Here is a 24,258-nt window from a genome sequence, read left to right as displayed (position 1 = left end):
CCTTCCACCACAGTGCATGCCATAAACCTTCCTAATGTAAAACAACTGGTCTGAAGCCCAAGTGCTTAATCCAAAAGACTTAGAATGATAGCTGCACTTTAATCAAGTTACTACCAAGCAGTAATAAATACAATTTAATACTATAGAGAATGCCTGGATTAGTGCTCAAGTTACACAAACAAAGCTAGATCCAGCAGGCCCGAATCCAGTCTATGCCACAGCAAACAAGGTGCACCAACTTCAGTAAGAAGCAGTTCAGATATGCATGCACTATAAGCCTTTAACCAGAAATTCCCAGCTCAGAAGGGCAGAGTCCAGCCTCTCCTCCCACAAGAGTGCAGACCACGAACCCTCTTAATGTAAAATAACTGGCCTGAAAGCCCAAGAATTGCTAACTTTTTTCTGTCATAAGACATAATGTCAGTCAGATTTTCTGGTAATTTCTTTTCTCTGTGGGCATCCAGAAAATGAATTATTTTTTGTAGATTGGGAAAGAATGCAGGAAAATGGATGGATTGATTCAGAGACTGCTCAGTTACAACTTTTGCCGTAAAAGAAAACTTAGTTTTGAGGTTAACTGTCTCTTAATGAAAAAGTAAAAGTAGGAGAGCACATGAAAGCGTACACCTCAGAAATGCTTTTGCAGATATTAAAGCCATTATTAAACTGTTTTCCAAGTCAGAAATTTTAAAGGAGCAGATGAACCTGGTTCAAAAGGGGAATAAGGTTAACTTTTCCAGAACATAGTTCAGGTCCCAAGGAAAAGAAGGAATTGATTTCTTGGGAAGCACAATGTAGAGGATACCTTTAAGAAACTGACCTCATAACATGAAAGGAAGGGATCAATAGACAGGTAAACTGAAATGGATGACAGATGCACCTTAATAGAGGCATATGCTGTCTTGAGCTGAGTAGAGCAGAGACACATCGGAGGATAATGGTGATCCCCACTGGGTATGGGTCCTGTACTGTACTGCACTGTAGCACCATGTAGAAAATCTTTTCCATTTAGAAACATAAGATTTTCTTATTGCAAGTTTTCTTGCCTCCTTTACTGTGAGGATGTCATGAAGGTAATAAAGGTGCCTAAAAGGAATTAAAATCCTATTATTCAAACAATGAAGTTCGAAGTATGTAAGTGTGGTTGAATGAGAGAGCCCTTTTGTTGTGTGGGCAAGCCTATTCTGTGGAATAACTTGTGGTTATTCCCCATAGCTAGGTGAAAAAGAGAGAACCGGTGCTATATTGCCAATAAGGAGTCACCAACAAGATCTTTGAATCGTCTTTTTGAATGTTGTGAAGGACCTTTGGGATGAGTGGAAAGGAAGGGAAGGCATAATGGAGTTTCCGTGTGCATGGAAAAGAGAAGGCATCCATTTTCTAAGATCCTTTGGATCATAGACTCATAGGAAGTTACTAGGCTATTAGTCCTGAGGTCCTTACAAGCCTAGCCAAGAATTTAGCTCATGTTCCAACAAGTCAGCACCCTATGCCACTGTCCAGCAGGGGGAACAGGTGGCATCCCAGGGGTGTATTTTCTGTTCCCCATCCAGTTATCCACGTTGCTCTTAAAGGGTTAATGAGGTACTCTGCTTGACATAGAGAGGAAGTCTGTTCTACAAAAGGGGGAGTCTCTGGGACACAAATCTGTCCTACCAACAAGTCCTATTGATGTCACAGACCAGGTTGAGGTTGCGCTTGCAGGCTACATTAGTAGAGCTTGACTTGTTCATATGCAGCAGTCCCATCAAGGCAGGGTCTGAGATTGCTTTGTATGCCAGTCAGAGGTCACCTCTGTGGAGTCTGTAGGAGACTGAGTAGAGGGACAAGGCCTTTAGCCTGTCTGTGTAAGGTAGATGTTTGAGGCCCTGGATTCTCCCGCTGAGGAACCTCTGTGATCACTCCAGCTGTTGCATGTGCTTTGTGAGGTACAATCCGAAAGGGGCATAGTACTCAATAATGGGTATTATAAGGGAAGAATATAGGGATGTTATGACCACCTTGTCCCTGGATGAGATACCCTTACTAATGACGTGGGCCATGTAGAAACTTTCCTTACAATGGAGCCAATGTGGTGGTCAAAAGTCAGTTTGCTGTAAACCCGAGTGCCCAAGTCCCTCATGACTGATTGCGTACTTAGGAACTTAATATCAATGTGATCATTTGTGGGGGCATCACTCTCCCCAAAGGGATGAAGATGCAGTTTTTGGCATTCAGTTTGAGGCCATGTTTCTGGCACTAGTCATTTGTTTGGGTGAGACCCTCTTGGTGGATATCCCTATCACTAGGGGAATTGATGACAGCACCCAGCTTGCAGTCTTCTGTAGAGTTGGTCAGCCATAGCTCACTGGCTTTGGCCTGCACCTCAGAAAAGTATATCCCAAACAGCAGAGGCCACAAAACCTATCCCTGGGGTACATCACTCATTACGGGTCTACTGCTTGAGGTGGCTTCCCCTATTTTGACTAGGTGGGTTCTATCAGTGAGCCAGTTTGCTACCCATCTGGTAACATACGAATCAATGCCTAGTTGAGAGAGTTTATCAATTATATCTAAGTGGGGAATAGTATCGAAGGCTTTGGCTAGGTCAAAGTAGGTGGTCTGCAGCGTCTTCCCCATGTATATGGCCTTGGTGACTGTCTCAAAGAAGTCGAGCAAATTTAACAGGCATGATCTCCGCTTGACGAAACCAAACTGTGTGGGATCAAGTGTCTGGAGGTTGCCAATGTCCTTGTTAATGGGGTCCATGATAATCTGCTCCATAGCCTTGCAGATCAGGCTAGTTAGGCTGATGGGTCTGTAATTTCCTGGATTGGTGGATGCTCCACCTTTGTACAAAGGAATGACAGTGGCTGTCCTCCACTTGGCTGGGACAAAGCCGGTACTCAGGCTTTGGTTGAATAGGGTGCCTAATGGTGTTGCAAGTTCCTATCTGAGTTCATGTAGGATGCAGCCTGGGATGTTATCAGGTCCCATGGAGGCTGTATTTTTTGCCTTTGAGAGGGCAGTGATAACTTGCTCCCTAGAGATGGGGGGGGGGGGTACTGAGGATTTCATGTTTTACTGATGGGAGGGGGCAGAGGAGTGAAGTTTTCACTGAACCTGTCTGCCAGCAGGTTGGCTGTATTTACAGCATTTGTGTATGTGGTATCCTTGACCACCACTTCTGAGCAGATTTGGGTGCTTCCCTTGAGATTGTGGACATATGTGAAAAAGGCCTTATGATTGTCTTTAGTATATGTGGCCGGTTTGGACTCAGTTTGCTTTGGAGGATTTCACTAGTGCTCTTACTTGCTTGTTCAGGCTAAGGAGAGATTGCTTCCAATTAGGCACCTTGGCTCCTGACAGCATTTTTTTCCTTTTACTATATAGTTTACTTATTGCAGATGTCCAGCAAATAGGTTTATTCTTCCTTGAGGATGAGGATTTCATCCTGTTGGGTATTCCTGATTCCATGCAGCTGTATAAATGCTCATATAGTATTTTGGTGTAGGTTTTGACATATGTGCCAGTTCCTATGGAGAGAGGGGGGGGCTGTGAAGCTGTTTATACCTTCCCTCAGGAGGTTGTAATCAGCTTTGGAGAAGTTTTTTTGGTAGTTCCTAGCTAGAGGGGACAGGGGGGAGATGGTGACTTTGAAAGTGACTGGTTTGTGTTTGGATCTTACCAGTGACGATGACACTGTAGGGATTTTGCAGTGGTTACTTATGTTGGTTCATACCAATTCCAAGATATTGCCATCTCTTGTGGGGATGTCGACCAACTGGTCTAAGGCATTTGCATTGACGAAATCAAGGAATCTCTGGGCATTTGGGTTTTGGCATGAATATTTCTTCAAGTCTTTGGTTGCTAAGTTAAAGTCACCCAGGATCAGGGTAAAGGGTTGAATCTTGATAGATTTGAAGAGGTCCAGATAGGTGGAGTGGGCATCTGGAGTCAAAGTTGGAGGTCTGTAGTTAGCTATAATTTAAATAGGGGTCTTGTCAGTTGTTAAATGCACCTAGACTGTTTCCTGTGCGTCATACTGTTTGACCAGCCTGGAGGTGTGTATATCTTTTATATATATTGCAACTCCACCTCCTTTTGCTTTGCTGCCAATGGTTTGGGGTCTGAATGTATGACAGGATGAGTAACCTGGTATGGCTGGGGTGCTCTCCACAGCTTTGAACCAGGTTTCTGTACTTCACAAATGTCAGCATTTTCCAAGGTTAAGAATGCTTGCAATGAGTGCCATTTCATGTTTAGACTCTTAGCATTTAGCAGCATGACCTTTAATTTACATTTTGATGAAATTTTCATGTTGGTAGTTTTGGCCTCATGGCATTGCCTAAAAAGGGCAATATGGGGGAGGCAAGAGCCTTTGCCAGGAGCCTGAAGGCCAAGGGAGACAGATGCAGGCCATCTCTGGCAAAGCATCGTACTTTATCAGTCATGTCATCCTAGGCTGTCAGGTACTGGATCCTCTTGGTATAACACCAGAAACTAAGCTAATTGTTAGTCAATCATTTTGTTTATATTGACGCTAATGCTGGGTGATGGTAGAATGCTGCTTAAGGCTAGGAACATACATGCCTGGGGCACATTCAGCGAGCTTGATCATATCTCTTATCATGTAGTCCATTGACATAAATCTCAAGTCATTCACGCCAACATGGACTTTGACAGAGTCATAACAGTACCTGTTGAGAGACTTGAGTGCATGGGTGATATGGTGGATTCTAGCACCCGACAAACAACTAACCGTGACTTTTTCCTTTTCCAGCCTGGTGAGGGGCACATCTGTGTGTCTCACAATGGAGCCTCCTATGACTAATATGTTGGGTTTATGTTTAGGCCTTAGTGGCAGTGAGACATAGATTTGTGGACTATGTGTGGTGTGGTGGGCAGCGGAGTTCGTGGGTGTTTCTGCCTCTGAGGTATCTTTTGTTTGAGTATGTTTTTGTTGAGGACCTCCGCATATGTGGGGGTGTGTTGTGTAGGTGTGGTGTTCATGTTGACGGCCTTGTCCGTGCCAGATATACTGCCTTGTTAGGGAGAGAGTAATGAAACTAGGTGCTTGATGTAATTGCATCTCTCACAAATTATGTTCCTAGGTGGTAGTAGTAGAGGGTTGTACGTGTACATATTTTGGTTGACTAAACAGATGGTTGACAGGTGTGTGAGACTGAGCAATTATCACACACCTCTCAACCATCTGTTTAGTCAACCAAAAGATGTTGACAAAAGTTATCTGCAACTGTGTGTGTGTGTTTATATATATATATATATATATATATATATATATTTAAAATACATGCACAAACATGTTTGTGTATGTGTGGATATATATATATATATATATATATATATATATATATATATATGTGTGTGTGTGTGTGTATATATATATATATATATATATATATATATATATATATATAGATATATATAGATATAGATATATATATATATATATATATATATGACATTTAGCCGAAAATGTCTGACGTAGGGTTCAAATCGCAGAAAATATTACTGCCCTTTTCTCCCACTGTAGTGCGATCTTGAAGTGAGAATATTAAAGTGGGGATGGGGGGCACAGCCCCCCACAATGGCGGGTGTGGGGGGCATAGTCCCCCACCTACTCAGGTTATAAACTACTTACCCTTTTAATAGGGACTGCTCAGTATAAAACAATACTAGACAATATTAAACTGTACCCTCTACTTTAGTATTCTCACTCTGAGATCGCACTACAGTGGGGGGGGGGGGTCAGATACTCTGGCAGTAATATATTCAGCTAAATGGATTTTCGGTGATTTGAACCCTATGTCAGAAATTTTCGTCGAAATTACACTAATCCCTATATATATGTAATCAACTTTAGGTTTGACTTTACTGATAACGTGTACTCTAGTATGTTCAAACCAAAAACATTTTCATTCGGTTTGCTGTGGCATGGTTGCTCATGCCTTATTGCGAAAACAGTCTGTGTCGCTTTCTCTTGGTCCTGCTTTTTCAGAAACTGTACAGATATGCCTCAGGCAGAAGGAGATTAGATTTACAGACTCCTGCCTGTACTGCAGCTTAAGCATGATCTTTACTAAGCCAGCTTTATGGTGTAGAAGAGTAAAGTCCTGACTACATTTTAGATGACCTGAGTTTGAGTGGCAGCATGAACATCTGTAGGAGCAGTTGGGGATAAGTGAGTGAGTAGCCATTGTTGGCTCGCCCATCCTGAACAGGGGGGAATGGGGCTTGCTGCATGGGCAACACCTAGCTGGAGCACTAGGTTTTCAGCCTGTGGAGCTTGAGCCTTGTGAAGCCACCCTGCCAGGAGAGCACCTTGCACAATAAGCCAAGGGGAATTCAGCGTGGGGAGACATACTTCTCAGAGGACAGTTATAGCAGAGCTTGGAAGAGCTGCCACAGGAGAAGAGAGATGCTCCACTGGGATAGACGGCCATACAGTACCAGCGTTCTGGCCTGCTCTCAGTCCACCCACTGACACTGCAAAGTATATGAGATGATGTGGGATTCCTGGACAGGAACGAATGGGAAGTATGACTTTTCCTGACTCCTGCTACTGTGCAACAAATGGGCCTCTTGTGTGCAGGTAGAAGAGCCAGTGGGGTTGATCTTGTGAAGGGGGGTGAGCTTAAAAAAGAAAAACAGCATGGCTGATGTTACCTAGTTCACTTTGACCACTGATGCCATACAGTGTTGGGATGACTTTGGAGAAATCATTTCTGGGTACTGGTGTTTGATCCATGTGCCATGGGAACAGTTTGTTTAACTTTGTTCCATCTGCAACTGTTTTTCTCAAGTCCCCCCCCCCCCCCAACTTCCATAGAGGCTGGTATTGTTTGCAATGAGAGAGACAGATCCCAGGTATTACATTACTTACCTTTAATAATGACATATTAAACATTAGGATTTCAGAAACATCTAACTTGTCGGATGATGTAGGGCCACTGTAGTGACTTAGTTTATTTCTTTGTTTTAATTTTCAGCTACCAGCTATTGAATCACTGATGAAAAAGGAAAAACAGAAGATCTTAACCCCACTAGTTAGCTTGGACACTCCAGGAAAAGCAACTGTGGAAGTTGTCATATTGGCAGACCCTGTGAGTATAAATGCTGTATGAATTTGTGTAAGGCTGCTCTAAGTATTAGATTAGACAGTATATACCATTATTTTGTCTCTCTGTTCTTGCCAGCTTGTTGAAATGTTTTATATTTGCTAAAACAGCTAACTGTCATCTGCAGTGTTTTCAGATTTTTTTTTAGCTCTGTTTAACTTTTCTTTGGTGGGTTTAGTATAAGAAATCATTTGAGCTTTGACATGTGCAGTATCATATGTGGCCTGTATGGATGGTTGATGGGAACCATTCATTGTTTATAAGGCATCCATTCATCACTGCTGTTCTCATGTTCATATAAGAAGGGCTGTGCAGTTATGCCTCTCAGGTGGTTGTCCATCCTATTTCTATTCCTTGTGCTTTGTTTCAGTTTCTACTATGCCTTGCATTAATGTTTATCCTACCCCCCCCCCCCAAAAAAAAGAAAAGTCCAGGTTTTGCACGGTAACTGCTCCTTCATTTTCTAGTGGACCCTCCACAGTAGAGTTTGTGCACTGCAGACACAAGTCACCATAATGGAAAGAAGTAAGGCATACATAACATGGCTTGCCACCCCAGTCATTGTGCTCAGATGACATTAATTCTGATTCATCAACTAAGACTTCCTAGACCATCTACAGGTAGAAGAGTCAGAACATTCCAGGAAAAAAGTAAGAGCGACATATGCCAAATTTTGTGGCTGATTAAGTCTGCTTAATAAGAGAACTTCTCTCATAAATTCTGATATTTTTTTCAGTCTTCTTCCAGCTACAGCCTTCAGCTTACATTTCAATTGCCTGCCATGTTAAAATTCCCAAATCAGTGCATGGAGAAGAGAACGAGGAGGTAGGCAGTGTGTATGTAGCTAGTGACCAGGACACAGAAAAGATGGAGTCTCTTCAACATGGGGAAACTATAATATTATATCAGATGTAGAGGCCTTAAAGCTTGTGCGACTGTATGGGATGTTGACATGATATGGACATAATTGAATCATGCTGCTTGCATGTAATGATTAAGTTAGAATTTCATTGGTGGCATAGTGGTGGTCCTGTGGTATGCATTCGGAGCAGTATCTCCCGATCAGATGATCTAGCAAAGCTGTCATTGTTTGTGATTCAGGAATGCTCATATCCTGGGTCAGTGATTTTATATCCCAGTTATCCAGGCGCATGTCCTTTTCCACCTTCCCCAATGTTTAAAAGTAATGTTTGTTGTCCAGCTGTGTAATGTATACTGCTGTTACTGCTCATTAGGCAGGAGACTCCCCTCTTGTTAACTGGATTGTTGGTTGTCCTAGGGAACCCCCTCCTATCTCCTATGCAGTCACCAATATGTTGTCCAGGGAGACTGATAACCTCTGTGTCAGTTACATTACAGGCATATGAAGTGTGGAGCAGTTGATTAATATGCTGTACAGCCAGGTTATTAGCATGTGCAGTGTATGATTCTAGATTGCTGTGGTGACATACACCAGGTGTACCCTGGAAACATGCATGCCTTCATATCCTGCAGCAAGCAGTGGAGTCCAACACAGAAGAGTTTCCCATAGATTTAGCAGCCTCCTTCAATCCACCACCACTGCACCAGTAAATATTTTAAGGTTGTGGACAGAAGCCACTGTACTACTATGGCCACCCCATTGCTACAGAACAACTCAAACTGTAAAGCAGGGCTCCCGTATTAATTTGCTTTCTAATAGGCTCTTGTTTTATAGTCAGAATTGGATCAAATCCTTTATGCTAATATCAGTTGTAAATAGCATTGTACTACTTTCAGTACTACTTTGTGCAGAGAATTGTGGCAGGGACTTAAGATGATTTTTTTGTTTGTTTATTTGTGTATGTATATTTTTATGATACTTGTTCAGTACTTTTAATGGACTAACGTGAGAACATTTGACAATGAAAAGTAAACAATGAGCTTTCAGGCCTGTAAGCTGTTCATCAAAAATATGTACAGCTGCACTAAAATAGTAAACCTCTTAAGAAATGTAAATTGCAAGAGAGAACTTCAGTATTGTACTCCCATGAGTGCAGCATCACATTACCATAGATAAGAACATGTTTAGCACACACTTTTTCTCAACTGCAAATCTGTACAGTTTAGATACTATATGGGCTGGCTTCAGGGTACATGTAAACCAGCTTGCAGTAAATAGCAGTGATGTATCAGTTCTGAATTCCATTTTAAATGTGCTGACTAGGTCATTTTAAAAAGTAAAAGAAAAAAGACTTTTATTGCATTATTCCCAGTAGTCCTTTACTGACGATAGTGTGTTACTGGCACATTTGTACTAATTTGTGATGCGGGCACTTTTGAGCCTGTTCTCTTCTATTAATGTTTTCCTTTATTTGTTATCTATGAGCTGTTTCTAGTGCTGTTTCTTTTACTATTTGCAAAGCATTACTGATTTGGGGTCCTGACATATTAATCTAATATTTAAGGAGAGTCTAAACAGTGATCTGGAAGAATCATGTTAGTTGCATAAACTTGTACCAAAGCAACTGCACAAGGGAAAAAATGCATGCTTTATTCCATTGTTCACTGTTTCATCCTACCATATTTTGTCTTATTTCTTTTAGGATGGCCATGAGATTTGTTTTGTAGGAGATGAAGCATTTCGGGAGCTTTCCAAAGTGGATCCTTTAGGAAATAAACTCTTGGATGATGTGAGTATTTAGTACAGTACACTGGTTTAGTTAGGATGAAGTTCACTGCTAATTACTTTATTAACAGTATTGCATGCTAATTTACATTTCTTTACATGGTACCTTATGCCATACAGGTGCTAGGTAGTGGGACCTTTGTGCAGATCCCTTTCCTGGGTGTACAGAGCTTTACTTTTCTGACATTGTCTGTTTGTTGTAATAACCAGCAGGGAATTATGATAGACTGGCTTTCCTTGGAGGATGTGGATAACATTGCTTCTCCCCACCCAGCACTGTTAAAAGGGAGTTACGCCCTGAGATAACTCGGGATGTTGCATTCTCCTTGTTCTAATTTCCCCTGACCGTGATAATGGCACATCACCCAGTTGGTCCATTTGTTCTGGAAGAGATGGAACCAGGCATTCCTATGGTAGGCAAGAGCCCTACAGTCCATTTGCTCCTGTCTGGTAATCCCTATTAACCCTCCATTCTCTGGCAAGAATCTGGTAATTATGACCAGGCCAGCTTACTGATGTTGGAGGATGGGCTACCCTCTGTCCTTGGGAGTGCCATCAAGCAGCTCCTTCAAGCCTGTACTCCCTGCCTCCTGAGGGGAACTATCTCCACATGCCAGCTCAGGCTCTGTCAGCTTAGATCTAAATGAGGTAAATACCCAGTGATCCCAGCAGGTGTCATCCATGTGGTGTCAAAGCTGCCTCCCTATCTCCGAGATGAGTAAACTGGCAGTGGCTGCTTACTCCCATCTTCCCTGGCCAGGTTCTGCATATACCCAAGCTGCTAATCAAACTTGTCAACTGTAGTGTAGTTAGGGGGTTTTCTTTCCCTCTACATCACAGAACTAGCTTTTCTGTAACACATTTTTGTTCCCCAACCCACTTCATGTCCTGCTGTGCCACAGCTCTTTATTTTTATTTTATTTTATTTGACATTTGTAAAACCGGGTTAGTCCAACTGGATTGAGACTCCTTTTCAGTGGAGATCCGAGGAGAAAAGCTCCACAAAACAGTTACATAAAATTCAAATGGGTACAGTAAAACAAAATTATAACAGTAGCAAAGTATACAAAGAAGAAAATTCTTAAGCATGAATCTAAAAACTGTACAATTTTATACATACATTTTTGTTTGTTAGAAAGGAGTAGTATGAATGAACATGAGTCAGAAAAGAGACAGAATGCCAACAGTATGAGATAAGAGTATAGTTAAAGAGAAAGACTGAAGTGTAGGGGATAGGCAGAGAAATAGTCTAAGTTAGAAGTATACACATTCATAATAGGTAGGATTTAAATGAAAGACTGTAGTAAATAGGAATTGAGTGAGTGACTGTAGAGAGGAAGATTGACAGAGGTAATAATGGGTAGGAAGAGAAATATAAGGTATTATTGGAAGATAGAAATATATGATTATGTTGGGTTATTGCAAAGGCATGGCCATTCCTTCTGGTAGGTAGCTTTTAGTGCAGTTTTGAAGGAGTTGGAGTTAGTGGTAGAGCTGATGTGAAGTGGGAAGTTTGTTCCAGGCTTTTGCAGTGGAGTAGCTATAGGGTAGATGTTCTTCATCTCACATTGCTGCAGTCCTTACACTTGGGTAGTCCGCTGTCCTCGGTCGGCCCGAATATCAAAGTATAAGGCTGACGTCGGCCAAGGCGCATTTGACTGACATCAGGACGTCAGGGTACAAATGCGCATGACCGACATCATATCCTCAGTCTTTTTTGCCGCATGGTCCGATGCAGAAGCAGTATTGCAAGTGCCGGTTGGCGTTCTGAAATTTATCGATTCCGGAGTTTCAGACCGAGTCAAAGTTGGCTAAGTACCCCGTTGGGGAATATTTTGTTTTTTTCTTGCCTCAGTGGTTTAACGGATGTCAGAAAAAGTGAATAACTGCATTTCTTGTGGGAAACAGATACCGCATAGAGATTATCATACTTTGTGTATTCCTTGTTTAGGGCCTGAGCACGGCGTTGTTGGGTGTCGCTCTTGTGCTAGATTCAATAAGCGCACTATAAAGAGGAGATTAGATTGTGCCAGGTTAGTCTTCGGGAAGCGGTGCAATTATAAAATGCCGTCGGATGCTCCGACGCCCGCTTCTTCGAAGAAGCGCAAGGTCAAAGCAGTTAAGCCTAGGCTAGAAGAACCGTCCGTACCGGACGCCGGTTCTTTAGAGGTGTCGGTGGAGCCGGTGGTTCCACGGAGGTTTCTTTGGGATCCCAGGGAGAGACCTTGTTATTGCAGGATGTGGCCTCTCAGGAGGCAGGTCAGGGTGATGGGGCTTCTCAGGTTACTATACTCCCCTCCCTGCCTAGGGTGGCTAGGCCCTCTCCTTCTGTTTCCAAGGCTTCTCCTAGAGGCAGGCCAGGTTTAGCTTCAGCTGGTGTCACCCCTAGTTCTTCTGGAACTGTGCCCAAGAAGCATATGCTTAAAATGGCAGAAGATTTGATTTCTTTGATTAGGGGTTCTTTGCCCCCTCCTGATAAGAGACCTAGGGTGGAGCCTGAGCTAGGGAGTTTTGAGCAGGCTTCTGATGTTTCAGAGTCTTCGGCTGAAGACTTGCAGGAGTACTCTCCTTATTCTGATTCTGATGTGGATGATTCTACTCCTTCTGCTTCTCCTCCGGAGGATTTTTCTTTTTCAGAAACTCTTCATTCCATGAGGGAGCATTTATAGTGCGAAGGTCAGGACTTCTCTGATTCCAGGAAATGGCTTAGGGAATTTTTGTTTTACCCTGCATAGGCCTTTGGCTATACCTCCTGTTTTGGATGTAGTGGAAGATGTTTTTACAGAGGCTTCTCTTAATCCTGCTTCTTTGCCTCCTGCTCCTGTTAAACCGGATAGGTATTACAGGGTGCCTGAAGTTCATAAGTATCTTTTTAAGAGTCCTAGGGCAGACCCAGAAATTGTTAGCCAGGGGCCTAAAGGTGTTAAGGCTTCTGTTGTCAAGAATCCGGTTCCTGCAGATAAAGAAGCCAGGGCCTTGGATAGATGGGGAAAGAAAGTTTATACTTCTTCCACTCTGGCTATGAGGGCTTTGAATTGCCAGTTTCACATGTTAAAATACCAGAACTATCTCCTTTCACAGTTGAAGTCTAAGGTTGATGCTCTGGCGGAAGGTATTGATTGTAAAGAGTTACAAGATTTAGTACATGTTTCTGAACAGGTGGGTAAGCATTCTTTGCAATGTGGTTTTGATGCTGTACAGGCCTCATCTAGGGTGGCTGCCACTGGGTCAGTTCTTCGCAGGCACGCCTGGCTGAGGGATCAAAATTTATCTGACCATGTTAAAACAAGGATTTTAGATGCTCCTTTACAATCTGATGTGTTGTTTGGTTCTCCTGTTGAGGCAGTTTTAAAGAAAATGGAAGACAAGGCTAAGTCTATGCAGACTGTTAAAGATTTTTTGCAGGTTCAGCCTCCAAAGTTTAGTAGAAATTGGCCTGCTAAAGGGTGGACGTATCCTTCTTATGATTCCCAGTCTAGGGGTAGATCTAGGCGTGGTAGGGGCAGAGCTCAGGGCTCTTTCAGGCCTAGAACAGGGAGTTCTCCTGCACAGTCTTCTGGTGAGGGCAGGGGTCAGTCCTTTCGTAAACAGACCCAATGACCTACCTTTTCGCTGCCAGAGCCTTCTCGTCTGGCAGCACCTTTGGGAGGAAGGTTGGCACTTTTCAAAGAAAATTGGAGTTTAATTACCCAAGACAGATGGGTATTGGATATCATACACCAAGGTTACAGGTTTTATTTCCATACCTTGCCTCCTTTCAGAGGCATGCCAGACGTTCCTCCTCAACAAAGAATAGAGGCTCACAAGCAAATTTCTCTGTTACTTCAACTAGGGGCCATACAGCCGGTCCCTATGCCAGAAGTGGGCCTAGGATTTTATTCTCGCCTGTTCCTAGTACCAAAGAAGGGGAACACGTGGAGACCAATTTTGGATTTATCTATCCTCAACACTTATCTGGACATTCGCAAGTTCAAAATGTTGGCGTTACAACAGCTTTTACCTCTGCTGGGCAAAGATCATTGGATGGTAACTTTGGATCTCAAGGAGGCTTACCTTCATGTTCCTATCAGACTAAGTTGCAGGAAGTATCTGCGTTTCGAGCTGGGACTTCTCACTATCAGTTCTCTGCATTGCCCTTTGAAGCTTATCTACTGCGCCCAGAGTGTTCACGAAAGTTCTGGCTCCAGTGATAGCTTTCTTCAGGCTAAAAGGAATACAGATCTATCCTTATTTGGACGACTGCCTGATTCTGGCTCAAGGAAGGAAGAGCTTCTTCATTTGGAATATGTGATAGCAGTGCTAAGATGCCTGGGGTATTCTGTGAGCGAAATAAAGTCCAGTCTAGTACCCTCTCAGGACATGTGCTTTCTGGGTGTAAGACTGAATACAGCATCCCAGATGGCCTTTTAACCCCGGACAAACAAAAGAATCTTTCCCTTTACTTCCATCAACTATCTCATCAGTCCGGGCTGACTGCAAGGACAGTCCTTCAAGCCTTAGGGTTCATGGCATCTTGTATTCTGGTGCTTCCCAATGCCAAACTGCATATGAGGAAGCTGCAATGGTATCTCAAAAATGTATGGACACAGCACTGCCAGGATCTGGACACTGTCATTCAAATAATACCTTGCATTCAAATGGAATTTTTGTGGTGGGCTCAGGAATGTCACCTAAACAAGGGACTCTCTGTGACCCGGCCAGAGGCGAGTCAGATTTTAACGACGGATGCCTCAGACAAAGCTTGGGGAGCTCATCTAAATGGAAAGTGGATACAAGACAAGTGGCCTGCCAGACTACAACATCTACATATCAACCTGAAGGAGATGTTAGCAGTCCAGTTTGCATTAATAGCTTTCAAGGATTTACTTCTTCCAGGGCAGGTGTTGATTCTAACAGACAACACAACTGTCATGTGGTACATCAACAAGCAAGGGGAACACATTCTTATCCTCTATGCAGGCAAGCAATGATTTTGTGGGAGACTGCTCTCAGTTTACAGCTCAATCTTCAGGCAAGGTTTCTGCCAGGAGCACAGAACTCCTTAGCAGATGTGTTGAGCAGGCAATTATGGATCCCCACGAGTGGAAATTGGATCCTCATGTATTTCAGAAATTGACAGTGTCATGGGGAACTCCAGACATAGATCTGTTCGCTTCTCCACTAAACCATCAGCTGCCAAAGTTTTGCACAAAAGGTTTCATCCCACAGCTTGGAAAGTGGATGCTCTTTCTTTCAATTGGAGCAATCTTCATGTGTATGCCTTTCCACCTCTGCCTCTCCTCCCAAAGGTACTTCTAAAGGTCAGACAGGACAAGCCAAGGATGATTTTAATAGCTCCAGATTGGCCTCGACAGCACTGGTACCCATTACTGAGAAGTCTGGTACGGAAGCCTCCATGGCCTTTGCCTTGATTCCACACCTGTTGTCACAGGAGGACAGCCATTTGCTCAATGTCAAACTTCACTCTCTTCACCTAACAGCCTGGCATATTCTGTTTTGAACCATAGAGGGTCTCAACTTCCACAACAAGTTTTGAATGTGATTTTGGAAGCTAGAAGGCCTAGTACAAGGAAAGTGTATGCAGATAAATGGAAGAGATTTTTATTTTGGAGTGCAGCAAAGGATTTTGATGTTTCTGAGCCTAATTTAAGTGTGGCTCTTCAATATCTTACTGAGTTACTGGACAAAGGTTTGTCCTTCTCTTCTATTAAGGTTCATGCTGCAGCAATTTCAGCTCACTATGAATGTGACCCTCCATTGTTTTCTCATCCTTTGTTCAAGCAATTTCTTAGAGGGGCAAAGAATATAAGTCCCCCATGTAGAGCTCCTACTCCTGCTTGGGATCTCAATTTTGTGTTGGAGAAACTCACTCTACAACCTTTTGAGCCTGCAGCTACTTCTGAGTTGAAATATTTATCATGGAAGACTGCCTTTTTGTTGGCCATTACCTCTGCAAGAAGGGTTTCTGAATTGCAGGCCCTTATGGTGGTTGAGCCTTTCTTGATTTTCCATAAGGATAGGGTATCTTTACGTACTAATCCTTCCTTTATGCCTAAGGTGGTTTCTAGTGTGGCTTTAAACCAAACTATTCATTTGCCTACTTTTTATGCAAATCCCCAAAATAAAGGGGAAAAGATTTTGCACACTTTAGATGTACACAGGCAGTTGCGATATTATTTGGACAGAACTAAAGGGTTCAGGCAGTCTCAGCAGTTGTTTGTTTCTTTTGCTTTGAGTTCTCAGGGCAAGCCTGTGTCAAAACAAACTATTTCTAAGTGGATTGGGTTTTGCATTGCTTTCTGTTATTCCCATCATGGCAAGGAGATTCCAGCTGGGATTAGGCCTCATTCCACTAGGGCTACTGCCACTGATAGCCTTTTGAGGGAGTGGCAACCAAGGATATTTTGGAAGCAGCTACTTGGAGTTCAGTGCATACTTTCTCTAGGCATTATCACCTACCACTTTACTCTAAATCCAGGGCTGGTTTTGCCACTGCTGTTTTGCAGGGCATTTTGGCAGCTCCTGCTTCCTTGTAGTTTGGCCATCCTCCCTTACCTCTGCTTTGGGATTCTACCCAAGTGTAAGGACTGCAGCAATGTGAGATGAAGAACATAGTACAGTTTTGTACCTACCATAAATGTAGATGTTCAAGATCCACATTGCTGCAGTCCAATTTACCCTCCCTCCTTCTCCTCTGTAGTTAGAGGTGGTTGTGTGGGTTGGGTTGTAAATATTGTGTATATTGTATATATTGTACATATAATTAGTGCAAGGGTGGTTGGTTGTTTGTTTGCTGTCTTTTGGTTTTGACCTTTATTTTTAGGGTCTTCTGACATCTGGGGCAAGAAAAGACTGAGGATATGACGTCGGTCATGCGCATTTGTACCCTGACGTCCTGATGTCAGTCAAATGCGCCTTGGCCGACATCAGCCTTATACTTTGATATTCGGGCCGACCGAGGACAGCGGACTACCCAAGTGTAAGGACTGCAGCAATGTGGGTCTTCGAACATCTACATTTATGGTAGGTACAAAACTGTACTTTTCCCAACATTTTTGTTGGGCATATAAACTTGCAGTAGGTTTTGTTGAGAGCTACGAAGAGCACGTTTGAGAGTGCTGAGTTCCATGTGTTAGTTGAGCACAGTCTGACAGTGTAGTGCAGACAATTAAAGTTTGAAAACAGCTAATGGTTTATTTTTGTAGCCATATTTGAGACTGTCAACTGACCTTGTTTAACAAGGAGACTGTTTCTAGGTCACCTCAGAAAAGAGCAAATGAACTCCGCCCAGTTAAAAAAATTGTATATTGAAAAAAAGTTATGTCTCTCATGCAAAGGCTAATTACTGTGCTTACTGGCATGTGGTACAGGCTGCTGTTAAAGATGCTGGCAGTTTTAGTTCTGTGAATTTGTAAGCCAAAGCAGTGTTCTTTGATAGTGTACTTGGCATGGTGATAGCAAGTCCAGTTGTGCTTTTCACACCAAATAAGGAGAACCCCCCTAAACTCATTTTGTCAGTGTTTTAAATGGCCTGTGTTATGTAACAATACTATACAACCAATAAAGACAGCTCAGAGGTGCAGAAAATTGATTGTCAAAAGATATTTGCATCTACTTGTCATTCTTTGACTTTTTTCAGTAGCAAGTCATGTGTGCATGACTAGTATTAAATTGCCCAGAGAACAACAATCCATACACTCTCCTAGTTCTGCTTTGTTTTTTAAGTTGCTTACAAGTCTGCTTGAAAACAAAAAACAGTGGACCTTGTTGTGTAGAGCCACAAAAGCAAATGGAAACTACCACCATGAATAGCCAAAGCATTATGAACTTGTTGAGAAGAAAACGTAATCCTGCTCATATCTCACTAAAATGTAGTAAGAGGATTGTGAAAATGCTATCAGTGTTTAGGGGGGATGGAGGGGAAGGCAAATCAAATGTGCGAGTGAAGTGTGGTATTTGTTAGGCTGGGAAATGCCAATCCAGCTTGGCTGCCTTATACTTTGTTGCTTAGGCGGCTGGTATAAGTGAAGCAGAAAAAAAAGATAAAAAGAGAACGAGGGATTTGCAGATATGGCATACAGTACTTAGAGTAAATATATTTGGAAACTAACAGAAAAAAAACATGTGATTAAGAAGAAGGTCCTGCATTCCTGGGCCAGACCTGATGTATTACAGAGCAGCAAGCCTGTCTAAGGCAAACAGAATATATGCAAAAGGGGACTTAAGTAATTAGAATCATTTAAAGAACTCGGGCAGAAGAATGTGGTCTGTGGGTGATCTCGGTTGCTAACCAAATTATAGTTCTGACTCTCCTTCAACCATCATCTAGAAACAGTTAGAAATCCTTCTACCCAACACAGTTGATGATTTTAATCTTGAGGCAAGGTTAGAAGGCATCATCCCCCTTTACACAGCCCTAATTAGATCAGTCACAGAGTACAATGCCCCCTTTGGCATGTATATATCCAGACATATGAAGCAATCAGAAAGACCCCAGAGGATCCTAATCAGAAAGATTATTGGCCTAAAGGTCTCGCACGATGAGGAAAGACATGAAGCCCTATCCTGTTCTCAGGCTCTTATGTGGAGATCTGTGTTGTATTCCATGCCATTAGGGATTCAACCTTACTTGATTTCTCACATTTCAGCAAGACCCAGCAGCTCTACAAATACCAAAACTAAGGACTTAAATGTCCATTGACATATTAATAAAACATGATGGAAGATAAATTTATTGCCCAACTTCTGCCTCATCTCTGTAACAAACTACCCATTTGTTTAGCAAAGTGACACCCCTGCATCCTTCAAATCAAACCTTGATGATTGGATGGGCACCAGTAAATTCACTGACCTGCTTTGCCCTTCTAGACATGGTGGGGTACAAGAACAGGAAGGGCATTAGCAAGATGCAAATTATCTTCTAGACTCAACTTGAGCCTTGCAATGCTTGTTGTTCTGTAATGCTGTGTTTCAAAGTCCTACTTGGCTTTCCTGGAGAAAATTCAGCCCACATTTCATCATTTAGTTACTGTGGGCAACTGTGCTGCAGTAACAGTTTGCTATGACAAGGCCTTCTAATCAACTTGGTGTCTGTTTCTGCCATGTCTGTGAGCATATATACACACACAGCTGTGTGATTTGTGGCTTACCTTGCAGTTTGGGTGTATATTGACTGCGGAAGATATGCAGCTTATATTTGTGTCCTGCCTGGGGGCTATATAGCTAGCGACACGGCCCATAGGTAAACAGCTATCAGTGCTTAGCATTAGGTGGCTGTCTTGGTATCCACTGTAGCTGTTATTGAATTGTACACTGCTACGAAAAACACAGACATGCTCCTTTTCCAAAGTACATTGGAAATGTCCCTAAAAATTGGCATTTTTTATAAGGCAGACCAGACATTAGCAGACTAAGATTAGGAACTAGTTTCAAAGAAAATGGAGCAGAAGCCCAATGCTTCTTCACAACCGGATAGATCTTCATACTCCTTTAAGAAAAATAAGTGTATCATCACTTGTCTGTTACCATTTTCCATGAATACAAAGAGAGACTTTTTTCTTTATGAAGCTCAGAGGCATTGGGTACCAAACCAGTAGGTCATACAGCCAGAGCAAAGAGTGGTAAGCCATAGAATTTTAGAGAATTGATACTGTGTCCCATCCCTTTTGGGCCAGAATGACAAATTCCTTTGACTACACCAGTTCTTCAGAACTTTCTGAACATCCATGATCCAGTTACAGAAGCAGAAAAGAGAAACATGTTTGAGATTTTTCCTGGTCAGAGAAAGACAGAGACCCATTATTGAGTTGTCGCATCTAAACAAATTTATGAAAACAGAGAAGTTCAAGATGTTAAGTCTGTAAAGTGTCTTGCCACTCCTGTAACCAGATGACTTTTTTCCGATCTGGGGCATACAAGAAGTCATATCCCAAAATAAGCTTCACAATAAATTTCTTGAGGTTTGATGTGGGCATCTGCCATTTTCAGTTTGTTGCTGGGTCTTTTTGTTTTTGCCTTTCTGCTTCGCCTAGGATGTGTACTAAACACCCGACTTCAGCATTTGTTCACTCGAGGTTAAACAGCATTCAGTGACTGCTTAGTTCAAGCAGTCTGTCAGTGTCTTGAATTCTGCTCTACATAAAACTATGCTTTGCTTCATTACCCAAGTTTGTTCTCCAACATCCGCAAGTTGCACTTTGATGGTTCCTTGGTTAAGACTCCACATGGGAAAAATTCTAGTGTGATGTGCAGAACTTGTGGATTCAGAAGGGTCTACTTGATTAGTACTCTGTACCCTTGAGTAAAGGAGCTACTCTGGTGAGTCTAGCAGATATCTTTGAAAACAAGACCTCCATTTCTTCTTCATTATCCAAACCAAGCGTTAAGTAAAGATACCTTGGACTAGGTATAGTAAGCCCACTTTCAAAAAGCAGGGGGCTTGTTCTTATCCTAGAGTGAGAAATAAACGCAGCTATACTCCTGATATTGAAACCTTTCAAAACAAGTGCTTCAACCAGGGACTGTAGTAAAAGTAACAGAAAGAAATCTAGTGAAGCAGTACATAACTAAGGGGGCACTTGCAGTTAACAGTTATGTAGGCTGTTAGTATTTGAGAACAATTTAGCCCTGAAGGCAGTCTGCATTACAAATGAGCAAACAAAGGTGCAGAAATTGTAAGCAGTGTTTGACTCTAAAGTTGTGTTCCTAGACAAAGGAGAGAAGTGGTACTTTCTAGAGATTAATCTGTTTGCATGATACATGAACAATCAATTCAGTCTTCTAATCCAGGTTTCCTCATCCTTTAGAAAGGACAATAAACACTTTCTAGGTTTATTGGAGCCACTGTTGTCTGTATGGTTTTTCTCTAGCTTCACAAAGGTCCTTCTAAAGGAAAATCTGATGCTAATTTTGTTGCGCCATTTTGACCAAGTTAACCATGGTTTTCTATGTTAACTGACTTTTCCAGTAAAAGAACTTTTGCACTACCTCATAACAACAGATTTTCTTTCCCAACAAAGAAAATGTTCTTCATCCTGACCTCAGTGTTTTGTCTAACATCATGGAGGATTTCAGATGCTTCCTTTTAGTGTCAAAACATGTCTATAAATGAACAGAGGGTTTATTTTCCACAAATTGTGCAGTGTATGAGATATTTATTTCCCATTGTCAGTCAAGACTTGGGCACAATGAGGGTAAAGATAATACAGATATATTAAAAAGAGTTCTAGAACATGTAATTGTGCCATACTTGTTTAATATAGATTTGGCTTCTTCAGCTGTGAAGTGGGCCTTTGGTTTACTAACCTATAGCTTGCTGTGAGATGCATCCCATGAAGTAATGTACCATCACCAGGGTGCTGATATACCGTCTATAAGGAATATTTGCAATAAAATCGTAAGTTAGTATAACCTTGAAAGTGTAGTGTGTTTAGATATCTGTGGTTCTGGGGAAGGAGAGCCCCCAAATCGAACTGCAGTCACCTTGCTAAAATATTTTAGAATCTGTCTCTTCAGTTGTTATCTTTAACAGTGTTTTAGGTAGTGGGATAATTTGGATAGATTGCTGTGTGGTACATTTGGGCTCAGAGAAGTCAAATAGACCCATTAAAATAGATTTTCAGACATGTCTGTCCTCTATACCTTTAGAGTCTTACTGTGCTTCAACACATGGACTATGCATTTAAGGCTGCGGCTTGGGATCTAAATTTTGTAAAAGGGAATTCCATTCTATTTGCTTGAAATAATGTCCTGCCTATAAAGGCTCTTTTGTTGTTGCTTTTTCATGTAGGGGAGTTCTGAGTTACAGGATTTGGCATGTATGGGAAGAGGCTTGCACAGTCTTTTACTAAGAAAGTGTCTTTAAAATAAATCCCTGTTATAATTAAACTGATATCGTGGCACATTCTTTATTCAGCTTCCATTTTTTTATTTTTGGTTTTAAAACAATAAATAAATTATAACTATCTACATAGGTCCACAGCTGATCAATACATCAAAGTTATACATCAACAACAATTAATATTTTTAAAGCAAGTCTTTGTTTAAACCAAGATTTATATGTATGTGTAACATTAAAAGTTCTCATCTTTATAGTATGCAATTCGCTACTGCAGACAATTTTTACCATACTAATGAATTCAACACTATAGGGGTAACTTTACTTTTCCAGTTTTTAGTAATTACTTTTCTGGTTATAGCAAGAGTAGACCAAAGAAGAGGCACTTGTGTTTTTGGAATTATTTCAGAAATGTAAGCATTAAATAAAACTAAAGACTTAGAAATATTACATCTGTCTGACCATAGAGCTTGAATAAAGTTACTTATTTATTTCCAAAAAGGGAAGATGACTTCACATTCATATGACATATGCGTCCAGTCAACTATTATTTCAAAATCACATCTCCAGCATTTAATTCTGTTTGATACATACATAATTTTAATTTTGTTAGGAATGACAAAAGCTCTGTGTAAAAATGTTCAAGTGAAAATTTTCCAGTAGAATGAAGATGTACTTTTGTCTGTAAATTTTAATATCAGTTTCTTGTGTTTTTCAGAGAAGTCTTCTTTATTAATTTTTGAGGAGTAGTACTAATATGAATTGTGTAAATATGTGAAATCTAACTTAAGAATTTTATAAATTTGTGACAAATATTTATTTTTCATTGCATTTTTATTGATATTTATAGTCGCGGTGGTGCAGCGGTAATGTTGTCGCCTCACAGCAAAAGGTTCTCCCGTTAGATTCTCGGCTGGAGCTCTTTCTGTGTGAAGTCTGCATGTCCTCCCCGCGGTCAAGTGGCGTTCGAAAGACATGCATAGGGTGTGCCTTAGTTGAAGGTTGGGCGTCGAGCTGGCACCTCGGCACTGTAAAAATGTACTGCCAAATTATTAGCAGACCACTGTGGCAACCCCCAACCGGGAAAAGCCGAAAGAACAAAAATGAATACCAGTAATTTGGGGAATGGTTTCTTATTTAGGTTAGATATCTAATTAAGCTCTGTGTTCACAAAGAATCAAAATATTTGTGAAATCAATAAATTCTCAGAATCTTGATTGTATTTGGACTTTAAATTTTTAACAGTGTGTATATTAGTACCATTTAAGAATTGATACCAATAAATTAAATTACTTTGTTGTTCCAGTACTAGCATTTTGTTGAAGTTCTGAGTTTCTAAGCAATCATTTGTATATGCAATTGGAAACACAGAAATTATTAAGTGTTTAATACAGTAGTTAGAATATGTGAACTTTTGGAAAGAAGAAATGATGGTATTTAAATAGGGAAATTGACAAGAGGCTGTAATACCATTTGTGCAAAAATCTTATAACCAAATAAAACTATCGAGTACTATTTGTTTATGACTGATTGTGATATATTTATTATTTACTAATAATATTTTGCCCTGTATTTGTTTCTATTTTGAATCATAAGATGAATTTATTCACAATGCTATAACTTTTACAGTTGTTGAAGTAGCATACAATTGAATATCAGGGAATCCTGTTCCACCATTATCCCAACCTTTTCTCTTGGTTTATTAGGATGCCAGAAATTTTAAGCAGAATATTTATTATTTATCTTCTTCATCATTATTTGGTGGAGATAGTAGTAAAGAATATTTTGGTGAGAATTACTATCTTAATGAGCATTAATCTTTCTTCCATGGTCAAGAAGAATTTGTTCCAATTTGTGACTAAACTTGAAATTTTATCAACAGCCTGTTGAAAGTTTGTATCATTTCTTTACTATTAGACATAATGGTTATACTAGGTATTTCATTTGATTGCTATTCTAATTGAAGTTAGAATATTTTGATTGAATTTTTTTTATTAATTAGTAAGGTACTTGTCGTAGAGATTTCTTCAAACTGACTCATAGAACTATTGTATGTTCTAATGAATTTTCTATATTTCCTATTGTTAGTAAAAATCATCAGCAAAGAGTTGCATCTTTAGTTCGTTTTTTTTTTATTTTGATGCGATTAATGCTCTTATTGGATCTAATACTATTAAAGGGTTCTGTAGCTAATGCAAAAAATAAAGGTGATAATAGACCGCCTTGTTTTGTACTTTTTTGTAATTTAAAGGAATTAGAAAATAACCTACTTTAACATAAGATAACTTAGAAATTAATGCAATTATCTCAGGTGAGAAATTATACACTTTAAGTGTTTTAAACAAATACGACCAATTAATTTAGTCAAAAGCCGTATCTAAATTGAGACTAACGATAGAAAGTTTTTTTTTATTTTTATTTACATAGTCTAGTAATGTATGTATTCTTGTTACATTATCTTGTACCTGTCTATTTAAAATAAACCCAGCTTGATCTATGTTAATTAGTTTAGGTATACGTAGATTAATTATTTTAGCTAAAATGGACATGAACATATTATAGTCCACCTTTAAAAGTGAAATGGGTCTGTATGATGAACACTTTGTCGGATCCTTATTTTGTTTTAAAATAGATGATATAGGGGAATATTTCCA

At 40.7% G+C, this 24,258-nt stretch overlaps 1 protein-coding gene across 1 annotated transcript in view; it reads left to right on the top strand.

The window, feature by feature from the left end:
* Positions 1–24,258, top strand: part of GLOD4 (glyoxalase domain containing 4) — a 354,560-nt gene that overhangs the window by 284,360 nt on the left and 45,942 nt on the right. The window contains exons 7-8 of the mRNA XM_044054305.1: positions 6,993–7,106; positions 9,686–9,772. Coding sequence (XP_043910240.1) covers positions 6,993–7,106; positions 9,686–9,772 — 201 coding nt within the window. The remainder of the gene's footprint in view (positions 1–6,992; positions 7,107–9,685; positions 9,773–24,258) is intronic.

This window comes from Protopterus annectens, chromosome 13.part0 (genome assembly GCF_019279795.1).
Source record: "Protopterus annectens isolate FY-2018-M chromosome 13.part0, PAN1.0, whole genome shotgun sequence".
NCBI classification, from domain to species: domain Eukaryota; kingdom Metazoa; phylum Chordata; order Ceratodontiformes; family Protopteridae; genus Protopterus; species Protopterus annectens.
The sequence above is the reverse complement of the archived record's forward strand: the minus strand, read 5'-3'. Positions and strand labels throughout refer to the sequence as shown.